The 21,204-nt window shown below is 44.1% G+C and overlaps 1 protein-coding gene across 20 annotated transcripts in view; it reads left to right on the top strand.

Moving 5' to 3' along the window:
* Nucleotides 1-20,735, top strand: part of LOC127515855 (adhesion G protein-coupled receptor L3-like) — a 342,582-nt gene extending 321,847 nt beyond the window's left edge. For 7 of the 20 annotated variants that reach the window (XM_051899970.1, XM_051899965.1, XM_051899964.1 and 4 more), the window contains 3 exons: nucleotides 13,995-14,123; nucleotides 17,558-17,575; nucleotides 18,497-20,735. In XM_051899970.1, the coding sequence (XP_051755930.1) occupies nucleotides 13,995-14,123; nucleotides 17,558-17,575; nucleotides 18,497-19,335 (986 nt within the window). In that variant the 3' untranslated portion in view covers nucleotides 19,336-20,735. Of the gene's footprint in view, nucleotides 1-13,994; nucleotides 14,124-17,557; nucleotides 17,610-18,496 lie in introns of all 20 variants that reach the window. The other 13 variants (XM_051899977.1, XM_051899976.1, XM_051899975.1 and 10 more) reach the window with 5 other exon arrangements.
* Nucleotides 20,736-21,204: the final 469 nt, after the last annotated feature.

Raw genomic sequence — 21,204 nt, 5'->3', positions numbered from 1 at the left:
GTTTTTAAATGTCTATACAGTTTTATTCATTTTTAGTTATTGTAGTAATTTTTTATTTAGTTTAGTATACGAATTAAACTAAATGAGAAATGTTGCTTTTGGCAGCTAGCTGAAATAAAATAAGTTTAAGCTTTTTTATTTTATTTTATTTCAAGTAAAAAAATATGGTATTTAGTTTTAATTAACAAGTCAAGTTATATTTATATTTTATATGGTTTTATACAATAGAAATTCAATGATGCAATCTCTAAAAAAAGACAATAGTGTCATTATCAGTGGCGGCGCTAGGCCGGGGCTTGCAGGGGCTATAGCCCCACCAGAAATGTGCTTAGCACCGGCGCAGCCCCCCCAAGGATTTTCTAATGATTTTCCTGTTTTTTAACACTGTGTCACTTTCATTAAAAAAGTCATTAAAACCTAAAAAAATAAAAATAAAATAAGGGTTAATAAATGTTGTAAATATGCCTGTAAACAATGGTTTTACTGGGGGAGGAGTCATTACACGTTCAGGTACGGCACGTGCGTTAGGACTAGCAAGCCACTCCTCGTCAACAGCCATCATATTGGAGAGCAATGAAATATGAAGCAAAAGACCGCAGACTTTAGACGCATCTCGGAATATTTCAGAAGATAATGACAGAGATATTGTCCTCTTCTCTTGTATTCTAATCTGCTATTGGTGAGTAGCTACCCTGAGCTTTTGAATATTCACTCATGTTGTAAACGTCAAATAATATAGATTTTAATATAAATTCTTGTGCTTTGTTCACCCTAGCTGGCCTAGTGGTGATGAAAAAATAAAGAGAAAATGTTGTTTTCCATCTAAACATATAGATTAATGCGTTAAACAGGCATCTTTGACCGCATCTCATCTGCTTTTTCAGTTTCTCGCACCGCATTTTAAAACAAAGTGTCAAGTTCAACTTCTGAAAACACGTCAACTAACGCCCTGCGCTCTTTTCCATGTTGTTTGCGTTTTAGAATCACAAGCATGTTACTTCATTTAGCTCAAATGTCTGAGACTGTAGTCGACAAGTTTTAATAAACCATTGTTGAAAGAGCTGATAAGGTAATAATAAAGGTGTGAAGCAAAATTGATAGACTACTGTGCTTAGTAACTATGTACACTTTTCAATGAGACCTTGTAAAGGCATAGTTTAAGTAAAATGCAATAAATGCAATAAATTTTTCTTAGCACCCCCTTAGCACCTTTTTGTTAAGCCCCCACTTAGCACCCCCAAGAAAAAAATCCTGGAGCCACCACTGGTCATTATTCAGCTCAATTCAGTTCAGTTTTGATTCAGTTCAGTTCAATAATTGTGTAGGCTAAAGTTCATTCATTATGAAACAAACTATAATAACCCTGCTTCTCATGTGGTTGAAAGGATCCAAATGTTATTTAGTTCAATAACATTAGATATATATTTGTTGTCATTAAAATAAATATTTTTTTCAACAATTAATTACATGTTTAACTAACTGTCAAAATGATGTTCTATAAATTATATATATAATATATATATATAACCCGTTTTTCCAGTTGATAGATAATTTATCAGATTTAGCTCACTTATAAGAGCATTTTTTTCTTTTTTCTTAAAATCTAGCTTTGAAAACCCCCACACACCTGGGAGAGCTAGAATGAAGATCTGCTCTGAATCGTTCTGAATTTTCAGATGCCTCTATAAATTTGATTTCTCTCTTTCTGTCTCTCTCAGTCTCTGTTCCTGTTCTGATCAGTGAGACGCTAATGTTCTGTTACGATGATGGATTGACCCTCTCTAGAGAAAGGAAGTGTCACGATGGAAATAATTAGGCTCTCAGCACTTAACCCAAATGTGTGTGTGTGTGTCTGTGTGTGTGTGTGTGTGAGAGAGAGAGAGAGAGAGAGAGAGAGAGAGAGAGAGAGAGAGAGAGAGAGAGACACTCCATCACTCATGCTGCTCAGAGCTGACAGATGTATTAAACAGAGACACAAAGCCGAACTCCGAGGAAGAGTGTGTGAGAGACATACAGAGAAACCATAACACTCGTGGAGATACACACGTTTACTGGGTCACCTGCCCGTCACAGGACAGATTACAGTCTAAGATACATGAGACTATTCAATTAAATACATGAACCTAATTATAATAAATACAGACTAACTCTGCCCGTAACTCTTTCCCAACCAGCATTTTATCTTAAAGTTGTCAGCCAGCGCCAGCATTTCTGATCATATTCAGAATATTCATATCCAGAATATTTTGTTGTATGAATAAAGAAAGAACAGAGCATCTGCTTAAGAAATATATTAGTTTAATTCATTTTTTATCAACACTTGACTATGGGCAAATTTAATTTAAAAAAATAATAATAATAATAAAATAAACAGATAAAAAGCTGAGAAAATCACATTTTTGTCAAAGACTTCGTCCGGATTGGATTCAGAATGATGATCAAAGCATAGATGGAGTAGATCGAGTCCATCAACACCCCCACAGCTTGCTCAGCTGTAAACCTCTTAGTGGGTTATGCTCTTGATTGTTTGATCATCACGTTAGCTTACATGTGTGTAAGCAACTTCTATCCGCTCCTGGTTTATGCAGATCTTTTTCTTCGCTTGTTTTTGGATCCGGAGATTCTGTACTATTTCAGAAGATGTGTAACACCACCACCTACCGTATAACAGTGAAAACACGGATTGCTGGAAAAGCATGTCAATGGCAGAGAAAAAATTAAAAGAAAACATTTTAAAACATTATGGCCTGGTTATACAGATAGGGCTTAGATTAAACCAGGATTAGGCCTTAGTTCCATTAGGACATTTAGGTAGCTTTTATAAATCACACTAATCACACTTTTTTGAAGTTTACTTCTTTAATCTTTTTTAAGGAACAGGAAAACAAGAACTATAAGCAATAGTCGCATTCAGTAATTTGTGTGAAAGCCACTTGTCCCAGAATATATGCGCGTAGGCCTATATACGGGAGACTTTTTACGTCGCTGATCTTTACTACATTTTTTATTCTTTAAAATACATCAAAATGCTTAAAAATATACTAGATGACAATGTAATGCTGGTTGCACTTTCATAAGTACTGACTTCGGTACCAATCGGTACTGAAATTTTAAAAATGTGACGCTTTGAGCGCTGTTGAGTGGATTCGTAAACACCTTTCATTGGCCATTGTGTTCACATGCTCGTCGGATATGTCTGTGATTGGCTACAATGAGCAGTTTGAAGCACACGGAAGTGTTTGAATTTAAAAGCGTTTTGAATGTTTCAAATGCTCTCATGTGTATCTGTGCAAGTGCTCACTGAAGAGCGTCATTGATGACTATTTAAAATGGTGTTGTTCATTGAAGACAATCACAGACATATCCGATGAGTGCGTCAATTGGCCAATCAGAAGTTTTTATAAATCCGCTCAACAGCGCTCAAAGCATTACATTTTTAAAATTTCAGTACCGACGTGGTACCGAAGTCAGTACTTTTGACAACTCTCTAATATATAGTAATATAAAGTAACAATATAGGTTAAGGAAGTAATTTATGGTAACAATAGGGCTATTATTAGTTATTGCCCAGTATTATAATGATAATTATAATAGTCAGTACATATTATGTATATGCAAAACCGTAAAGTGCTACCGTAATATTTTATGATTGTAATCATACAAGACGTCTTATGCTGATTTTTATATTTAATATTTATATGAATAATATTATTTTGCTCATGAAATTCAATAAATGTTTTAACTGCATTACAAAAATTAACAATATTAAATTTTTTTAATTAATCACCTTAATGTGTTAAACTTGAAAGCCTTAATTTGTTTATTGATCATTTTTGCCTCCTCAACCTCACTTCTGGAGATAATTTTTCAGAGGTCAGGACCTTTTGCACAAATACTGTGCAGGTGAAATGTCAATTTGTGTAATAATTTCCACTGCAGAACAAAAGATGCATTTAAACCTCAACCTCAATGAACCTCCCGCTCACTCACTCTCTCTCTCTTTCTCTCTGTGTGTGTGTCTTATTGTGTCGTATATCTGAAGGTGCTTATCTCAGTGTTCAGCATATGATTTACAGAGGTGTATAATTAGTCGACAGCATAATAAACGTGCCTACACTGATAATCACAACCAAACCTCTGTTTAATAAATGAGCTCATATTGTACATGATCTTCACTGGAGAATCAAACAGAAAGTCTTACTGAGTCATAGTTAAAAAATGAGAGCTGAGCTGAAAGTATTATACTCTTATTGTTAACTAAAAGCATGATCAAATTAGCAAAATATTTAATAAACAAACATTCAAGGGGCGGGAGATGTTTCACTTTGTGAAAATCGGTAATCCAATTTTGTGGAAATCGGTGCGCACAGATTCTGTGTGAGCCTGCCGAGAGATTATGCATAATAATAGGAACACTGCTCACAGCAGGCAATTTCAGTCCAACAGTAATTGTCTTGAAAGTGAAGAAGATGGAGGAGAATTTGTTACAAAAGCTGTGCTTTAAAGGGGATGAATTTTCAAACAACTTCTTGGAGAGATACAACTGTCAGCCTGCTAAAGCGTGTTAACATCTGAAAGGCTAGGTTCTGTCTCTAAATTCATTCCCATTTAGCACCACTGCTACAAATAATAAGCACCCTATGAAGTAGTTTGATGAGCACAATTTTATTTCCTGTGTAACAAAGGGTTTGTCCCTTTTTTTAAATAGCCACTAGCCTTTTGTTTTCATCATAACCATTTTTGCTAGTCATTTGTACAGTTGGGGTAGGGGGAGGGACATTCTCAATCTTATGAAAGTCTATTTCTACCACATAAGAAAAAAAAAAACATGCTTTGGTAAAATCATAATTATGCGATAAAAAGTTGAAATGATGAGATACTAAGACATTATGTGATCAATTTGAAATTAAGACATAAAAAGTAAAAATTTAGATATTACAGTGCACAGCATAAATGAGTACACCCCCTCTGAACAAATACAAAAGATGTATTTTCTTTATGATCACTAATACAATTCATGGAAAGATGGCAAAACTAAAATGTATTAAACATATACATATTAAAAACTGAGAAATATATGTCATTAATAGCCATAAAATAAGTAAATTTGCCAATTTTGTTTAAATGAAGGATTGCAGAAATGAGTACACCCTAGATTTAATTCAACAAATGTATAATATTTTAGTATGCCCTCCATAATTTTGAGTATACTGCTCTGACCCTTCTTGGCACGGAGTGTACAAGTTCATGACAAATTGTCACATCTGCCCTGTTTAACTCCTGGATTATGAGCTCCTTAAATGCCCTGATCTTTAATGGGGAGTGTTGCTCAACTCGTCTCTACAGAATCCCCCACAGGTGCTCAAGAGTGTTAAGATTGAGTGCAATACTTGTCCACAGAAGGTTTTTCACCTTGGGAGAATGCATATCCTTATTGTCATGTTGAAAAAATGCCCAACAATGCAGGGAATGAGGAAAGGGTAACATCTTCTGTTTCAAGTTTGTGTATTAAATTACACAGTGGTGTGGGAATTCATGACAGCATTGATAAAGCACAACTCCCTCACACCTTCAGCACTCACACATCCCTATATCAGAGCTTTACTACCACTGAACTTTACTGTGGGAACCAGGCACTTCTCACTGTACTCCTCCTCTAGCAACACCATAACATTTTGGATGCTGTTAGATCGAAAATTATTGATTTGGTCTCATGAGAAAAGAGTATTGCTTCCCAGAATCTATATTTTGTAAATATGGACTTTGGAAATGGCTAACTGACTTTATTGTGCTTTGGCTACAGTAGGTAGTTCCAGTGAGAACAACAACCATGCATGTCGTTTCTGCAGGCTGCATCTTACTCTGTGAGATACAGTCACTCTTTTCATAGCTTTTGCTCTGAGACACTCACTTGGTATTTCTCCTGCTCTTTGTCTAGCAAAAAAATCCATCATCACTAAATGAAAGCTTAAAATGAAGGATTATTTCAGGGGCCTTGTCACAAGTCCATTGTTTTTGAATTTCTGTGTTACTTTTGCTATATTTTCACACTTAAAACAATGATTTGGTAATCCTCTTGTACCACTGTCCTCCTGACAGTTCTCTCCTAAGTGGTTCCATTGTTGTCAGCAAGTCTGAGAATGATTCAGTGGGCTATATAACACTTTTAATTGTCAAGAAATTACTTCTCTTTAAATGTTTTGGTTCAACATACTTACCTGTTGATCAAACATTGCCTTAAACTTACATCAGAAATTTTTTATTTCGATTTATTTAGTAACTTTTAGGAGGGTGTACTCATTTTTGCTACACAACATTTTATCACCTTGATAAGAAAATCGTCTCGGTTACGTATGTAACCCTCGTTCCCTGAAGGAGGGAACGGAGACGTACGTCAGTAGTGACCGACGAATTGGGATATCGCTAGAGAGCCCTATCAGCTTCGAGTGAACTACAACAGGCCAATGAAGTTGGCGTGCGATATTTGCATAATGCGCACCGCCCCCGCCAGGTGGTATAAATAGGGGAGCAGATGCAATCGCACTCTGTTTTTCGCTGAGGAGACAACCTAGTCTGCACTACAGCGAGGGTACAGCAACTGTGGCGACGGGACGTACGTCTCCGTTCCCTCCTTCAGGGAACGAGGGTTACATACGTAACCGAGACGTTCCCTTTCAGTCGGTCACGTTCGACGTACGTCAGTAGTGACCGACGAATTGGGATCCCAAATAAAGCGCCACAGTATGAACCCCTTCCAGTGCCCAGCGCAAGCTCTAGCCACCCGGCGCACCAGTGGGACGGGGAAGGGGGCGAGCTTACGCCGAGAGAGTCTACTGCTGTTCCGATATACCCACTAAGTAAACTAGACTACACTGGGGAAGCGAACCCGTAGGGGACGCTGCGGAGACCACTACCCACCTGTAGGGGAGGAATTTACGTGGAGAGTACACATATGGACTGGCCGAGGGCAGTACGCATATGGAGTCCCTGGGATGGCTCCACCTGGGTAGGGGGGAGACTCATCTGACAGGTGACAGCAGAGCTGGCTCTGCTAGGGAAAGACACGGGCTCGCCGTAGGGAGTTGACCGTGGACAAATACACACATGGGACCGCTCACGTGGAGGGGTCACGACATGTGGAACCCAGCCAAACGTCAACGTCGGTGACGGAGGTTTGGCCTGGCATCAGACACTCCGCAATGTCCGAGCCGAAGGGGGAGGCGGAGGAACTCGACAGGGTTCGCCAAGCGGGGAACTCGACTGGAGTAAAAAGGATGCACGTATCCGGCCCAGGGGGCGGGAGTGGCATTGCAAGCCGACACTAGAACGGGCTCTTCGCGTCTACCGGCTGGTGGAAGCGAGTACACAGGAAGATACCGGTTCTACACGAAGGCTATAGAATCTAGCGAACGTGTTAGGTGTCGCCCAGCCCGCAGCTCTACAGATATCTGTCAGCGAGGAGCCGTGCGCCAGCGCCCAGGAAGAGGCCACTCCTCTGGTGTAGTGGGCTCTCAACCTGAGCGGGCAAGGCACGCCCTGGGACTCATACGCCAGGGCGATGGCGTCCACTATCCAGTGGGCCATCCTCTGCTTGGAGACAGCCTTTCCCTTCTGCTGGCCTCCGTAACAGACAAAGAGCTGATCTGAGGTCCTAAAGCTTCGCGTTCTGTCCACGTACAGGCGCAGAGCGTGGACGGGAGAGAGCAAAGCTAGGGCTGGGTCTGCCTCCTCCGAAGGCAGCGCTTGCAGGTTCACTACCTGATCTCGAAAGGGAGTGGTAGGAACCTTGGGCACATATCCAGGCCGGGGTCTCAGGATAACGTGAGAGTCACCGGGCCCGAATTCCAGGCACGATTCGTCAACCGAAAATGCGTGCAGGTCCCCTACCCTCTTGAGCGAGGCCAATGCAACCAGGAGGACGGTCTTTAGGACAGTACTTTTAACTCGACTGATTGCAAAGGCTCGAAGGGACGACCCCGGAGAGATGTAAGAACCAGGGTCAGATCCCAAGAGGGTACAGAGGGGGGCCAGGGAGGATTAGTCTCCTCGCCCCCCTCAAGAACCTGACGATCAGATCGTGCTTCCCTAGCGATTTACCATCAACTGCATAGTGATGTGCGGCGACAGCGGCAACATACACCTTGAGGGTGGAGGGAGACAGCCTTCGCTCCAGGCCCTCTTGCAGAAAGGAAAGCACGGTTCTGACCGAACATGATCGGGGGTCCTCTCGCTCTGGTTGAGAGGAACACCATTCGACGAATAGGTTCCACTTCAGCGCATAGAGGTTCCTCGTAGAAGGAGCTCTAGCGGAAGTGATGGTGTCTGCGACCGCTTGCGGGAGATCACTCAGAACCTCCGCGTCCCGTCCAGGGACCACACATGGAGTTTCCACAGGTGGGGACGCGGGTGCCAGAGGGTGCCCCGTCTCTGAGTCAGGAGGTCCTTCCTCAGAGGAATGGGCCAGGGAGGTGCTGTCGCGAGGAGCGTAAGGTCCGAGAACCAGGTCCGAGTGGGCCAGTATGGAGCCACTAACAAGACCTGCTCCTCGTCCTCCCTGACTTTGCACAGGAGCTGTGCGAGAAGGCTCACTGGGGGAAACGCATATTTGCGTAGGCCCCGGGGCCAGCTGATTGCCAGGGCATCCATGCCGAGCGTGCCGCCGGTCAGGGAATAGAACTGGCAGTGGGCAGTCTCCGGGAGGCGAACAGATCTATCTGTGCCTCGCCAAAGCGCTGCCAGATCAGCTGGACCACCTGGGGACGGAGTCACCATTCGCCCGGAAGCGGAGGCTGCCGTGAGAGCTCGTCGGCTGCACGGTTGAGCACGCCTGGGGCGTGAATGGCACGAAGCGACCTCAGATGCTTCTGACTCCATAGCAAGAGATGGCGGGCGAGTTGCGACATACGGCGGGAGCGTAGACCACCCTGATGGTTGATGTACGCAACGGCCGCAGTGTTGTCCGAGCGGACCAGTACGTGCTTGTCTGTCAACAGCTCCTGGAAGCGGCCCAGTGCAAGACGTACTGCTAGCAACTCGAGGCAATTGATATGCCAATGCAGTTGGGGCCCCGTCCACAGACCCGATGCTGCATGCCCGTTGTACATGGCCCCCCACACCGTGGCAGAGGCATCTGTGTGGACCACAGCATGCCTGGACACTTGTTCGAGGGGAACTCCAGCCCGCAGGAACGAAGAGTCTGACCACTTGGTGAGGGTGCGACAGCAGTTCGGTGTCACGGGGACACGGAACGTACCGCGCTGCCACGCCCATCTCGGGACCCGGCCGCGGAGCCAGTGTTGAAGCGGCCTCATATGAAGCAATCCGAGCGGCATGACTGCGGCTGCGGATGCCATATGCCCCAGGAGCCTCTGAAAGAGTTTCAGTGGGGCCGCCGTCCTGCGCTTGAGCGTACTCAGGCAGGTCAACACTGACTGGACGCGCTCCTCGGAGAGGCGCGCGGTCCAGGCGACCGAATCCAGTTCCCTACTGAGATAAGAGATCCTCTGCCCGGGGGAGAGTTTGCTCTTGTCCCAGTTGACCCGAAGACCCAACCGACTGAGGTGAGCTAACACCATGTCCCTGTGTTCGCACAACTGCTCCCACGAGCTGGTCAGGATGAGCCAGTCGTCGAGGTAGTTGAGATGCGAACGCCCTGTTCCTTGAGCGGAACAATGGCCGCCTCCGCAACCTTCGTAAAGACGCGGGGCGACAGGGCCAGCCCGAAGGGTAGGACTTTGTACTGATATGCCCGACCCTCGAACGCAAACCGTAGGAGTCTGTGACGAGGCAGAATCGAGACATGAAAGTACGCGTCCTTCAGGTCGATCGCTGCAAACCAATCCTGGGGACGGATGCATTTGAAAATGCACTTCTGCATAAGCATCTTGAACGGCAGCCTGAGAAGGGACCGATTCAGGACACGCAGATCCAGGATTGGCCGTAGCCCACCGCCCTTCTTGGGTACAATGAAGTAGGGGCTGGAGAACCCTGACTTCAAATCGGCTGGAGGGACCGGCTCGACTGCATCCTTCGCCAGGAGGACAGCAATCTCCGCCCAGAGAACAGGTGCATTGTCCAGGGACACACGAGTGTAATGGACACCCCTGAACACCGGGGGACGCCGGGCGAACTGAATCGCATAGCCGAGTCTGATGGTACAAATGAGCCAGCGGGACGGGCTGGAAAGCGCTAGCCAGGCTTCCAGACACCGAACCAGCGGGACCAAATGGACCACAGACGTACCGGGCGTGGGGCAGCGAGGTAGAGTGCTGGACCCGACTCGGACGGCATAGCGGCCCGTAGTGTGGTCAGACTCTGCAAGGTGGCAGTGTGAATGGGAGACGGCACATGGGAGGCGGCCTCAACCAACACACTGGGACCTGCTGGCGAAGTGAGAGGGGGCTGAGAGTGGCGAGGTGGGGCCTCGCGCACTGCCAGCCGCGCCCTCTTGGGACCTGGAGGGTCAGAAAACAGTTCTACTCCGTGGGCACCGCTGGTCTCCGGAGAGCCAGCGGCGGAACAAACCAAAATTCTCCACCCGGCCCTCCTCCGGGGAGGGAGCGATGCGGGCATCGTCTCCCGAAGAACTGTTTACCTCAGCTCCAGGTCACCAGTTTCTCCAGGACCGCTTCTCGCTAGCCAAGTGGCTTGGCTGCGGGCTGAGCGGGCTGGATTTTAGGCCAGCTTGTGAGATGAGAGCATCGAGAAAGCGTACTTAGACGATGACACACCTCTGCAAGGCTAGCCAGGGGTGTTTCCGGACCACCATGGTAGACATTGTCTGGCCAGGGGCCTGCGCTATGACTTGCATCATGCGTAGCTCAACCCCGACTCAGAACTACCCATATGCAATGAGTGCTTTGGCCTTCCACAGACTTGCCGGGGGCCAAGACCCATGCAGGGCAGAGGTGGTGTGCCCGTAGCACTGCCACCCCACCACAGAGGGTAGTGAGAGAGAAAAAACTTAATGCAGATATGACCCTTTTGGTGTTCCATATTTGGCACCAAGAAAGGCTTCTAAACTGCCAAGTTTTTCATGCACGTCCAGGCTAAGACAGGGGGCGGGGCAAGGCGAGTATGCGTCACACCACGCCCCCAGGGGCCCGGGAAAGCATGGTCGTTAACTCTGAATCTGATTCAGCATGAGCACATCACAACCGTGGGACGCTCAGCCTCATCTTCATGTCCAGAGCCCAACAACCCTCTCTCCAATGTAGCAGTCGACATCTGATCCTCTGCTGGAGCCCTGACTAAGATGCTAGGTCCCCCATGAGAAGGACCAGCAATCCACCCAGAAGCTACCAGCCATGTGAGAGAGTGAACGTGGTCGTCTAACTGAACGACACACGGCGCTGAGCGCCGACGTGGCCATGTTTTTACCAAACATAAACCACCCACGAACACAGTCACAGCATGTTTGTGATGCGCTAGAGGAGTGGGGGGCCCACGGAGATTGGCTCGGCAGGTAATGCCCCACTGTGATCCTCTGGTCACCCTGGCTTATTCACCAAAAGTAGTACTTTTCTGATTCAGAAAGAGAAACTAGATCGGGGAATAGGTGAGGGGACTCCACCTCGTTTGAGGCACTCGAGTCTCGACCACGCATCTAGAGCGCCGAACAACGCGCTGGGTTGCCATGGCAACGCGCGCTGTCAGCCGGCAGCTCGATGGCACACGGCGCGCTGAGCGCTCAAGCCCTTACGAGAAAGGCAAGACGAACAACGCGCCGACGTGGGCATGCTCTCTTTTTTTACAAGAGAATATGAACCACCCACAAACACAGTCTCAGCACGCTAAGCAGACATGAGAGAAAGTGATTGTGGCCGTCAGTGAGGATAGGAAACGACCGCCTCCAGAAACGCACAGACAGAATGACGTCTTGAAAAAGACGCAGTGTCTGTCTGTGAAGCTCTTTTAGAAGCTCTTGTTCTTTGTGCCGAAGCACACAGGGAACAGCCGCGATGTGACTGCAGGTACACTTTTCACTCCCTGAGTCACACACACAGAGGAACCGGCCCAAATCGCAAACCAACGGGGCAAATAATGCTGTGAAAACAGCAGTTGAGAGCTGTATAACAGCTCGAGAAGCTCACTCTGGGAAGCTCGCGGCCTCGCTGTAAGGTGCCATAAAGCCAGCACTGTAGAACAAAAGCTCTTCAAAGGCTTGCGAAGTCACTCTCAGACTAACAGCAGGAACACACAGGTTGGCTCCGAAGCGAAAGACAGAGTGCGATTGCATCTGCTCCCCTATTTATACCACCTGGCGGGGGCGGTGCGCATTATGCAAATATCGCACGCCAACTTCATTGGCCTGTTGTAGTTCACTCGAAGCTGATAGGGCTCTCTAGCGATATCCCAATTCGTCGGTCACTACTGACGTACGTCGAACGTGACCGACTGAAAGGGAACTTATATTCCTGAATAATTTTGACATGCTTCTTTGGTAATTGATTAAGCAGACTTGCTGGAACATTATATCTCTAAAGAGCCCTAACATGTCTTCTAAGTAATTGAGTAATTGCTGACTTTCAGAAGTTTCAGAGGGGGTGTACTCATTTATGCTGTGCACTGTAAGTAGAAATTGCAAGTCATTATGAGATAAGGTCAAAATTGACAAAAAGGTCAAAATTATGAGATTAGTACATTTTTGTCATGATTGACTTTTTATCTCATAATATTGACTTGTGTTTTAAAGGGTTAGTTCACCCAAAAATGAAAATTCTGTCATTAATTACTCACCCTCATGTCGTTCTACACCCGTAAGACCTTCGTTCATCTTCGGAACACAAATTAAGATATTTTTGATAAAATCCGATGGCTCAGTGGGGCCTCCATTGACAGCAAGATAATTAACATTTTCAAATGCCCAGAAAGGTACTAAAGACATATTTAAAACAGTTCATATGAGTACAGTGGTTCAAGCGATGAGAATACTTTTTGTGCACCAAAAAAAAACAAAATAACTTTATTCAACAATATGTAGTGATGGGCGATTTCAAAACACTGCTTCATGAAGCTTCGAAGCTTTACGAAGCTTTTGTTTCGAATCAGTGGTTCGGAGCGTGTATCAAATTGCCAAAGTCACGTTTACTGAAATCACATAACTTTGGCAGTTTGATACATGCTCCGAACCACTGATTCGAAACAAAAGATTTGTAAAGCTATCACTAGATATTGTGGAATAAAGTCGTTATTTTGTTTTTTGGGCGCACAAAAAGTATTCTCGTCGCTTCATAACATTAAGGTTGAACCACTGTAGTCACATGTAAATTATGCATAATTACATGCAACTAACCCTCAACCAAACCCTAATCCTACCCTACCCCTATAGTAAGTACATGTTGTTAATTGATATTACTCAGTACTTAAATATATAATTACACTGTAACAATGACACCTTAAAATAAAGTGTAACCCAGTATACTTACCTAAGAAGGTACTGGTAATATAAGGTAACAACATGGGTTAAGGTTAGGTTTAGGGGTAGGTTCAGGGTTAGTACCTAGTTATAACCCAGTTATTGCAATTGCTATAATAAGCAGAGAGTATGTACATGCGGAACAGGACCGTAAAATAAAGTGCTACCAAAATCTATACACCCTAAGTGCAAGATCTTCTTACTCCTAAAAGAGTCTTCTTTGTGATTTGTTGTTCTTTGTAGCAGAGATGCAAATTTAAGAATACACTTTAAATGTGTATCTCTGCTAAAATATTATTTTGCCAACTTTTAGGAGTAAATTAACAGAAAAAACTCACTAGTTAACCCCACAGAAAAATTATCCATTTTATCCAGGAATAGTTCTCTTCCATAAAAGGCTCACTCACATAGACCATCAGAGGCTCTGATGAGATATGAATGCTAACATTGGTTGAATGTTCCTGCTTTTTTCTGTGGCTGCTGATGAGATGCCTGTATGATACCAATGCTAACATTGTTGCTGCATTTGTTTGATCTTTTCTGTGTGTTCTTCTCTCCATCTGTGTGGCTGCATCAGGTGCCATGGCCAATCACCTCATCCCAAACTCTCTGCTGCGCTCACACGCCTCTAACAACCCCTATAACACCTTACTGGGCGAATCAGCCGTCTATAACAACCCCACTCTCAGCATGTACAACGCTCAAGGTGTGCTGCATTCTTCCGTTGCTTTAACTTGCTGTGCACTAACTGTGTGTGTGTGTGTGTGTGTGTGTGTGTGTGTGTGTGTGTGTGTGTTTGGGGGGAAAGGGCTCCGCTATGTGGCTTCAAACTGAACGTGTCTGCGATCATTTTTGTCTTTTGTCTGGTATGGTCTGTAGTAACACGTAGTTCCCAATGAAAAATGAGTTCATACAGCTGAATAATCATAGTAACTGATGGCTACATTTTGCAGCATGACACAAATGCGACTCAGTCTTTATGAGCATTAGTGCCTGATCGCAGAATAAAATCAAATCACCCACTCTTTTGAAGACACGTCGCACTAATGTGTCTCATGCAGATGGGTTTTGACAGCTACACTGGACTTGATGCAACTAAAAACAATGAATGCGCTCCTTGCATGCGAAACAGTCTGTAAGTCTTCATTCATCCACAGTCCAGAAATCTACCACGCGCTCATCCTGCAGCGCTCGTAGGAGGCTGTGAATTTCAGAACAAGCATGGGATAATGACTTCTTCATCTAAACAGAAATGTGAATACAAACTTTATACATGTATGAGTGCTGAATCACAAGACAAAATCGTCCACTCTTTTGAAGACATGACAGTTTGGACAGTAATGCATTACGTTTCTATGACATGTCACAGCACTGATGCAAATGAAAACACTAAATGTGCTCTTTGCGTACAAAACACTCAGTAAGACATCATACATCTAAAGACTAGAATCTACCATGCACTCAGGACTTGCAGGAGGTCTGGCATTTCAGGACGAGCGTGGGATAACGGGTTTGGCCTGTTTACACCTGGTCACTTCATGCCTTTTCTCTGATTGGATAGCTATCCGATCGTGAAAAGACCAGGTGTAAATGCCCTCGGAAACTCTTTCGAGATGGATTTATGCTGCGTTCATGCCATGTCGTAATTACAGTAGTCTCAACATGACAACATGTGATGTTATTTTCGGAGCGGTTCACATCCTCTGACTGGGAATTATGTTTTTCTGTAGCACCACTATCAACACCTAAATGAATCTGCAGCGGTCATGTGGTACAAGTGGGAGCTCTCAGAAAACTCGTATCTTACAAGCTGTAATTATGAGCTCTACAAGGACATGAACGCTTTTTACATGTTGAAATCACGTAATTGCTGTAATTATGACATAGTGTGAACGCACAATTAAATCAGATCACTCAAACCACTTCAGGAGGTGATTTGAGATGCATTCCAGATGGAACTGGGCAAGTGGAAATGCATCTGGTTGCTAAAGCGGCCTTTGATCTTGAAATTAGCTGATGATAAATAAAATGCAGCTCATTTTTGTTGCTTTTGTTGACGTGAACTCCGTTAAAGGGTTGGTTCACCCAAAAATAAAATTTTTGTTAAGTACTCACCCTCATGTCATTCCAAACCCGTAAAGGCAGGAACACACCAAGCCGACGGTCGGCCGTCAGGCAGATTTTGTTCGTCGGCTGACTACGTTTTCTCAGTGTGTTCCACGCTGTCGGCTGAGGTTGGTCCTCGTCGGCTTTTTTTCGGCCGTTTTGACATGTTGAATCGGCGTCGGAGCTCGACGGTCAGTCGGGCCATCTGATTATTCTGATTGGCTGTTCAGCTACTGCCGTCTGCTGGTACGGAAAGGCATTTCTTCTTACACAGGCGCAGAACGGATGTGCTACTTGGCCATGCATCGGTTTGGTGTGTCAGGGCAACTTTGCACCCAGACGCTGCCGACGTGAGCCAACCCCACAGTCTGCTTTCGTCGCCACCAGTTCGTCGGTGCCGGCTTGGTGTGTTCCGGGCTTATGACCTTCGTTCATCTGCAGAACACAAATTAAGATATTTTTGATTAAATCCAAGAAGTTTTTTATCCTCAATAGAAAGCAACGAAATTACCACATTCAAGGTCCAGAAAAGTAGTAAAGACTGTTTTCGTTGCAGTGCTTTCGTGTTTACGTCCGAACGCTGGCTCAGTATTGGCCGGCTCCTGTGCCAGCATCACATACATGCATCGTGCTGCTCGCGTGAACAGGTGTCAGCCAATACTGAGTGGCCGTTCTGACGTAGAACCTGGAAGCACTGCAATGAAAATAGCGTAGGAGAATGACAGGGGAGAGACGAATTTGTTGAATAAAGTCGCTATTTTTGTTTTGTTTTAGCACACAAAAAGTTTTCTCGTCGCTTCATAACATTAAGGTTGAACCACTGTAGTCACGTTGACTATTTTAATGATGTCTTAAGTACTTTTCTGGACCTTGAATGTGGTAATTTCGCTGCTTTCTATTGAGGATTAAAAAAAAAAAAAACTCTTGGATTTCATCAAAAATATCTTAATTTGTGTTCCGAAGATGAACAAAGGTCTTACGGTTTGGAACGACATGAGGGTGAGTAATTAATGACAGAATAGTGGGGGAATTGAAGATCAGATTTATATTCATTTTGCGAAGACAAATTTATGCGGCCAAGTGTGAATGGAACAGATTTGACCATGTGTGATTTGACCATGATATCTATCCGCAGGTGTAAACAGGCCCTTTCATGTAGAAAGAAATACGAATGCAACTTTATACATGCATTAATGCCGAATCTCAAGATGAAATCAGCAAAGGCAGTCTAATGTGTCTCATACAGAAGGGTAGCACTAAGCACTAATAAGAATATGCTTCTGCAGGGCTGAATGCAAAAAAAAAGTCAGTTTTCAGAGCAAGACTTCATACGTCTAGCGCATTCTTTTAGAACAGGAATTTACTGCGCTCTCATGCTGAGATGTTCACAGGAGGCATGGCTTCTCCTGTTAGCAATAACGCATCCCTGCACGCAGCTGTCTCACTCTTGTCTCTTCCTGTCTGTCTGTTGATCCGCTTTCTCCCCGTCACCACCTGTTAGTGCCACCTTTACTAATGCAAAGATCTAAAAGAATTCAAAAGGCTCTAGAGACAGAGAGACAGACGCGTCAGCGGGGAGGGGCGAGCGCGGGATAACAACCTCTTCATCTACGTTGACAACATTGTAGCGACCTTGAAATCTAATATCAATAAAAGCCCCGAAATTACGAATAGATCCCAGGCCACTTTTAATGTTCCTCTTTAGCCCGATCAATAACTCTCTTACCGTATACAAGTCTGACTGTGGAACCGCGTACGGAGCGGAGCGCACCGCTAATGGAGACAGAAGCCCATTTCTGCACCCTCCAGACATTCAGGGGGCTTTAAAGCACAATTTTATGGCATTTACATGTGCATCCTGGGATTGCGAGGGGACGTGGGGTGTGTGTCTGTATTTGAGAGGTGAAACGATGGGGTTGAGCGTAACCATTTACCTGCGCTTCATTAATCTGTGTGCATGTTCTATTTGAGCGGTCACTGTGAATGCTTACCTGTACCTTTTTTCTCTTTCCTTTTTCCATGCTGTCCTTTAAGAGCCCTACAGAGAGACAAGTATGGGAGTCAAACTAAACATTGCTTACCAAATGTAATTTCCCTTAACGTTATTACTCTTTTCTTAAAACTATAGAAAACGCCATTCTGCTAAGAGATGTTTAAGTCAATATTCTAATCAGAGAGCACTCTCAACCTCATTAAAATGAAAACCTAATTTTCTCGTCTCTTCATTGACGCAAAGTGATGCTTTTGTTAAAATAGAAGCTGAGTGGACAATTCGGTGTTTTGCAACCCTGGTCTTTTTTTCCCCCCAATTAAAATTTGCATATTTGTCGAAGCCACTGATAAGTAAAATAAATGTTATTTGTTTGTTTATGCTCAAATGATTTATCTAAAAATTGATAAACAAGAAAGTGCTTCCACGATTTGTTTTTTGAGTGTGGGAGAGTGTTAAATTTAACACCAAGATTGCCAATAATATGCAAAATTTAATTAAAGTAGAAATCTATAGGCGGAGAAGCTGCTCTCTCTGTACCTAATGATATATGAGTGTTATATAAAGGCCAGCATGATTTGGTTTGTCAAAAGCTTTTACATGCCAAGCGTCTGCATTAGCTGTTGTGTTTGTTGTGTGTTTGTGTTTGTTGTGTTTGCCGGCTTTGCTATTGATTTGAGTGTTCTGTGGGAAGATAATTTATAGCCAAAAATGTGTTTGACTGGTAAGTCCATTATCACAGCGCTAGCTGGCACGTTTCAATGAGTTCTACAATGAGTTTTAAACCTCACATCAGCCTTGAACCCATGAAGAATCCAATCAAGATAGCATTCTTTGGAAGCTCAATTAATATTCGCCTCAGGGACGAAGAGTTTCAAGGTTTTTCAGTTTGTTTCTGCGAGCGGTTTTGCATGTCGTTCTTATTATATGCGCCAGGCGCAAGTGTTTTTAATTACTCTTCTCCTTGACTCTCCGTCTTGCAGAGGGAATCCTGAACAATGCTCGGGATACAAGTGCCATGGATACTCTACCACTGAATGGTAACCATGGCAACAGCTACAGCTTGGCCAGCGCCGATTACATGAGCGACTGCGTGCAAATCATCGACCGCACGTACAACGTACACAAAGAGACCACGCTGGAGAAACGGATCCTGAAAGAGCTCACCTCCAATTACTTGCCCACCTACCTGAACAACCACGACCGCACGGCCGAACACGGACGCAACCTTATGAACAAGTTGGTGAACGAAGTCAGCAACGGAGGTGGGGTGAAAGACTCACCCATGCTGCCCGTCAATCTTGCGTTGGGCTTGGACGACTCTGCATCTTTCCCGCCCGAGGACAGTCTGGGGCTGGATCTGATCAGGGAGGAGTCCAATGCACCTTTGCTTCCCCCACCGCGCCACATCCAGCCTCTTCCCACCACGTTCAGCTCAGCCTCTTCATTGCGACGGCGCCTTCCCCAAGAAAACAGCGAGAGTTTCTTCCCTCTGCTGACAGAGGAGCAAACGGAAGAGACTCCGTCCCCGCAGAGAGACTCGCTCTACACCAGCATGCCCACGTTGCCCGACCCCGAGCGCGCCGACACGCATTCGCTGCCCCACGGTGGCGACACGCACACGCTTCCCAGGACCGGGGAGCCAGATGATGTGTACTATAAGAGCATGCCCAACTTGGGCTCACGCAACCACCTGCACCAGCTGCATAGCTACTACCAACTGGGCCGCGGCAGCAGCGACGGCTTTATCGTCCCGCCCAAAGATGAGCTTTCGCCCGAAGAAATGCCGCAGGAGCCCGCACACATGGTCACCAGCCTATAGAGGGTGCCTGAACGTCATGCATTCTGCTCTGCTCATCCTCATCACCCAATGACATCTTGAGCTCCACGTGCTCTTCTACGTTTCCGTACCGTTCTGTCGTCCGCAGTTGTTCACTCTTGCTTCTACGTGTCCGCAGGAAAAATGAACTGCAACAACAAAACTTGGGAGGCGATTTTTGTATTCTGTTTAGGAAAGGATTATGGGTACTTTTGCTTGTTGAGGAATGAAAGCTGACATTCTTTTGGTTCTATTGGTCGTGCACTTCTACTTAAATGGGAAAACAGACCCAAAAATGGATTTTGCTGTATAACCTTACGGGGAGTGCGAGATTTCGAGGGTTTTTCACTCTCAGCAGCCCCGAAGGAATACAAATAACTGCCAAAAACATTGTTAGTAGCTCAGTGCGTCTAGTCAACACCAATCAAGTCTGAAACAATGTGACTCGGAAACTATTTTAATACCTTCTGTATCCATATTTGCTTTTTAAATATGTTTCTTCTTCTCATGTGGTGAACAGCAGCACATTTTGCTGCGACAGAGAACAATGCCGAAGAAGGACGACTCCACCGTTTCTGTTCTTTGCTGTATTAATAACAAATATTAAAAAGTGGGGGAAGAACTAATACCGGAGAATTCTACAATATTTCTATGTAAATGTACAGACACTAGTGTTACACAGGATAGTGCTTATTCTGTTCCTACGCCTTTCCGCTTCCGTAACCATGGTGATTTCAGATCATTTCCTTTCTCTCCTGATGGTCTTGTCCTCAACACGACAGGTTTTGATCCCTCGCTCTTTTTTAATTATATCTTTTACATTCATGTCTTCATTTCAGTTTGAATAATGGCAAGTAGAAAAAAAACAACAGAATAGACAAAAAAAAAAACTATTTTTCCTCATTCTGTTTGATTTATAGACACCAGTTTGTAGATGAAGAAAGGTGCCCAGCATTGAAAATATGTTGCCATTTTGGGGTAGAGATATGAGAATCACAGTATATGATCAACAGAAGTCGTTTTCATTCAGAGAGAGAGTGAGATTTTGACAGAGATGCATACGAGGCACTTGTATGATTTGACTGCAGAGATCCACATTTAGAATGAGAGAAACCTAAAAATACCTTCTTTTTGCCTTTTTTTTTTTTTTTTCTTTCTGGTGGAGAATGAATGTTTATTTATTTCACTGAGGGAAAAAAAGTACAAACTGTTCTGCAAAACTGCTAGAGGTGATATGAATGTGGCACATTATAATTTTTTATCATAACAAATATGATTATTAATTTTATTTATTCTTTTGTTTATCCTCTTTTTTTCTTCTCCTGTGGTTGAATGACCTCTCACTAATATTTGTTGTAACAGTGAAACTTGTTTGCCAACAAATAAATGGCTGACAGAGTGAAGCCGGGAGTTGCTGGATGTGTATGTTTTCTGCAACACAACACGTCTCATATGGCTTTCTTCAATTAGGAGCTCTTTTGACATCAAACCTTGAAAAATAAAACTTAAAACTGTTACATTTATGGTAAAAAAAAAAAAAAAAAAACGATAAAAGTAATAAAGATTAAAAATAAAAATCTGATTGTGGTCTTGATCAACCTTAAAGTGAATTTAGAATGTGTGATTCTGTGTGTGATGGTAATGACATTTTTCACATTATGGAGAAAAAGTAAGTCAAATTAATGCTTAATGCTGATAATTAAATTCTCCAATAGTAACTCATTTGATAATGGTTCCTAATAAAGGCACTTTGAGATCATGATTTACATTTGCATTTACATTTATTAAGTACAATTGATAATGTTACAAGCAATTAATTCAAGGGAGTTGTATTACCATACTACATTTTCATAAATACTGTACTAAATTAAT

This window comes from Ctenopharyngodon idella, chromosome 7 (assembly GCF_019924925.1).
Source record: "Ctenopharyngodon idella isolate HZGC_01 chromosome 7, HZGC01, whole genome shotgun sequence".
Classification (NCBI taxonomy): Eukaryota; Metazoa; Chordata; class Actinopteri; order Cypriniformes; family Xenocyprididae; genus Ctenopharyngodon; species Ctenopharyngodon idella.
The sequence above is the reverse complement of the archived record's forward strand: the minus strand, read 5'-3'. Positions and strand labels throughout refer to the sequence as shown.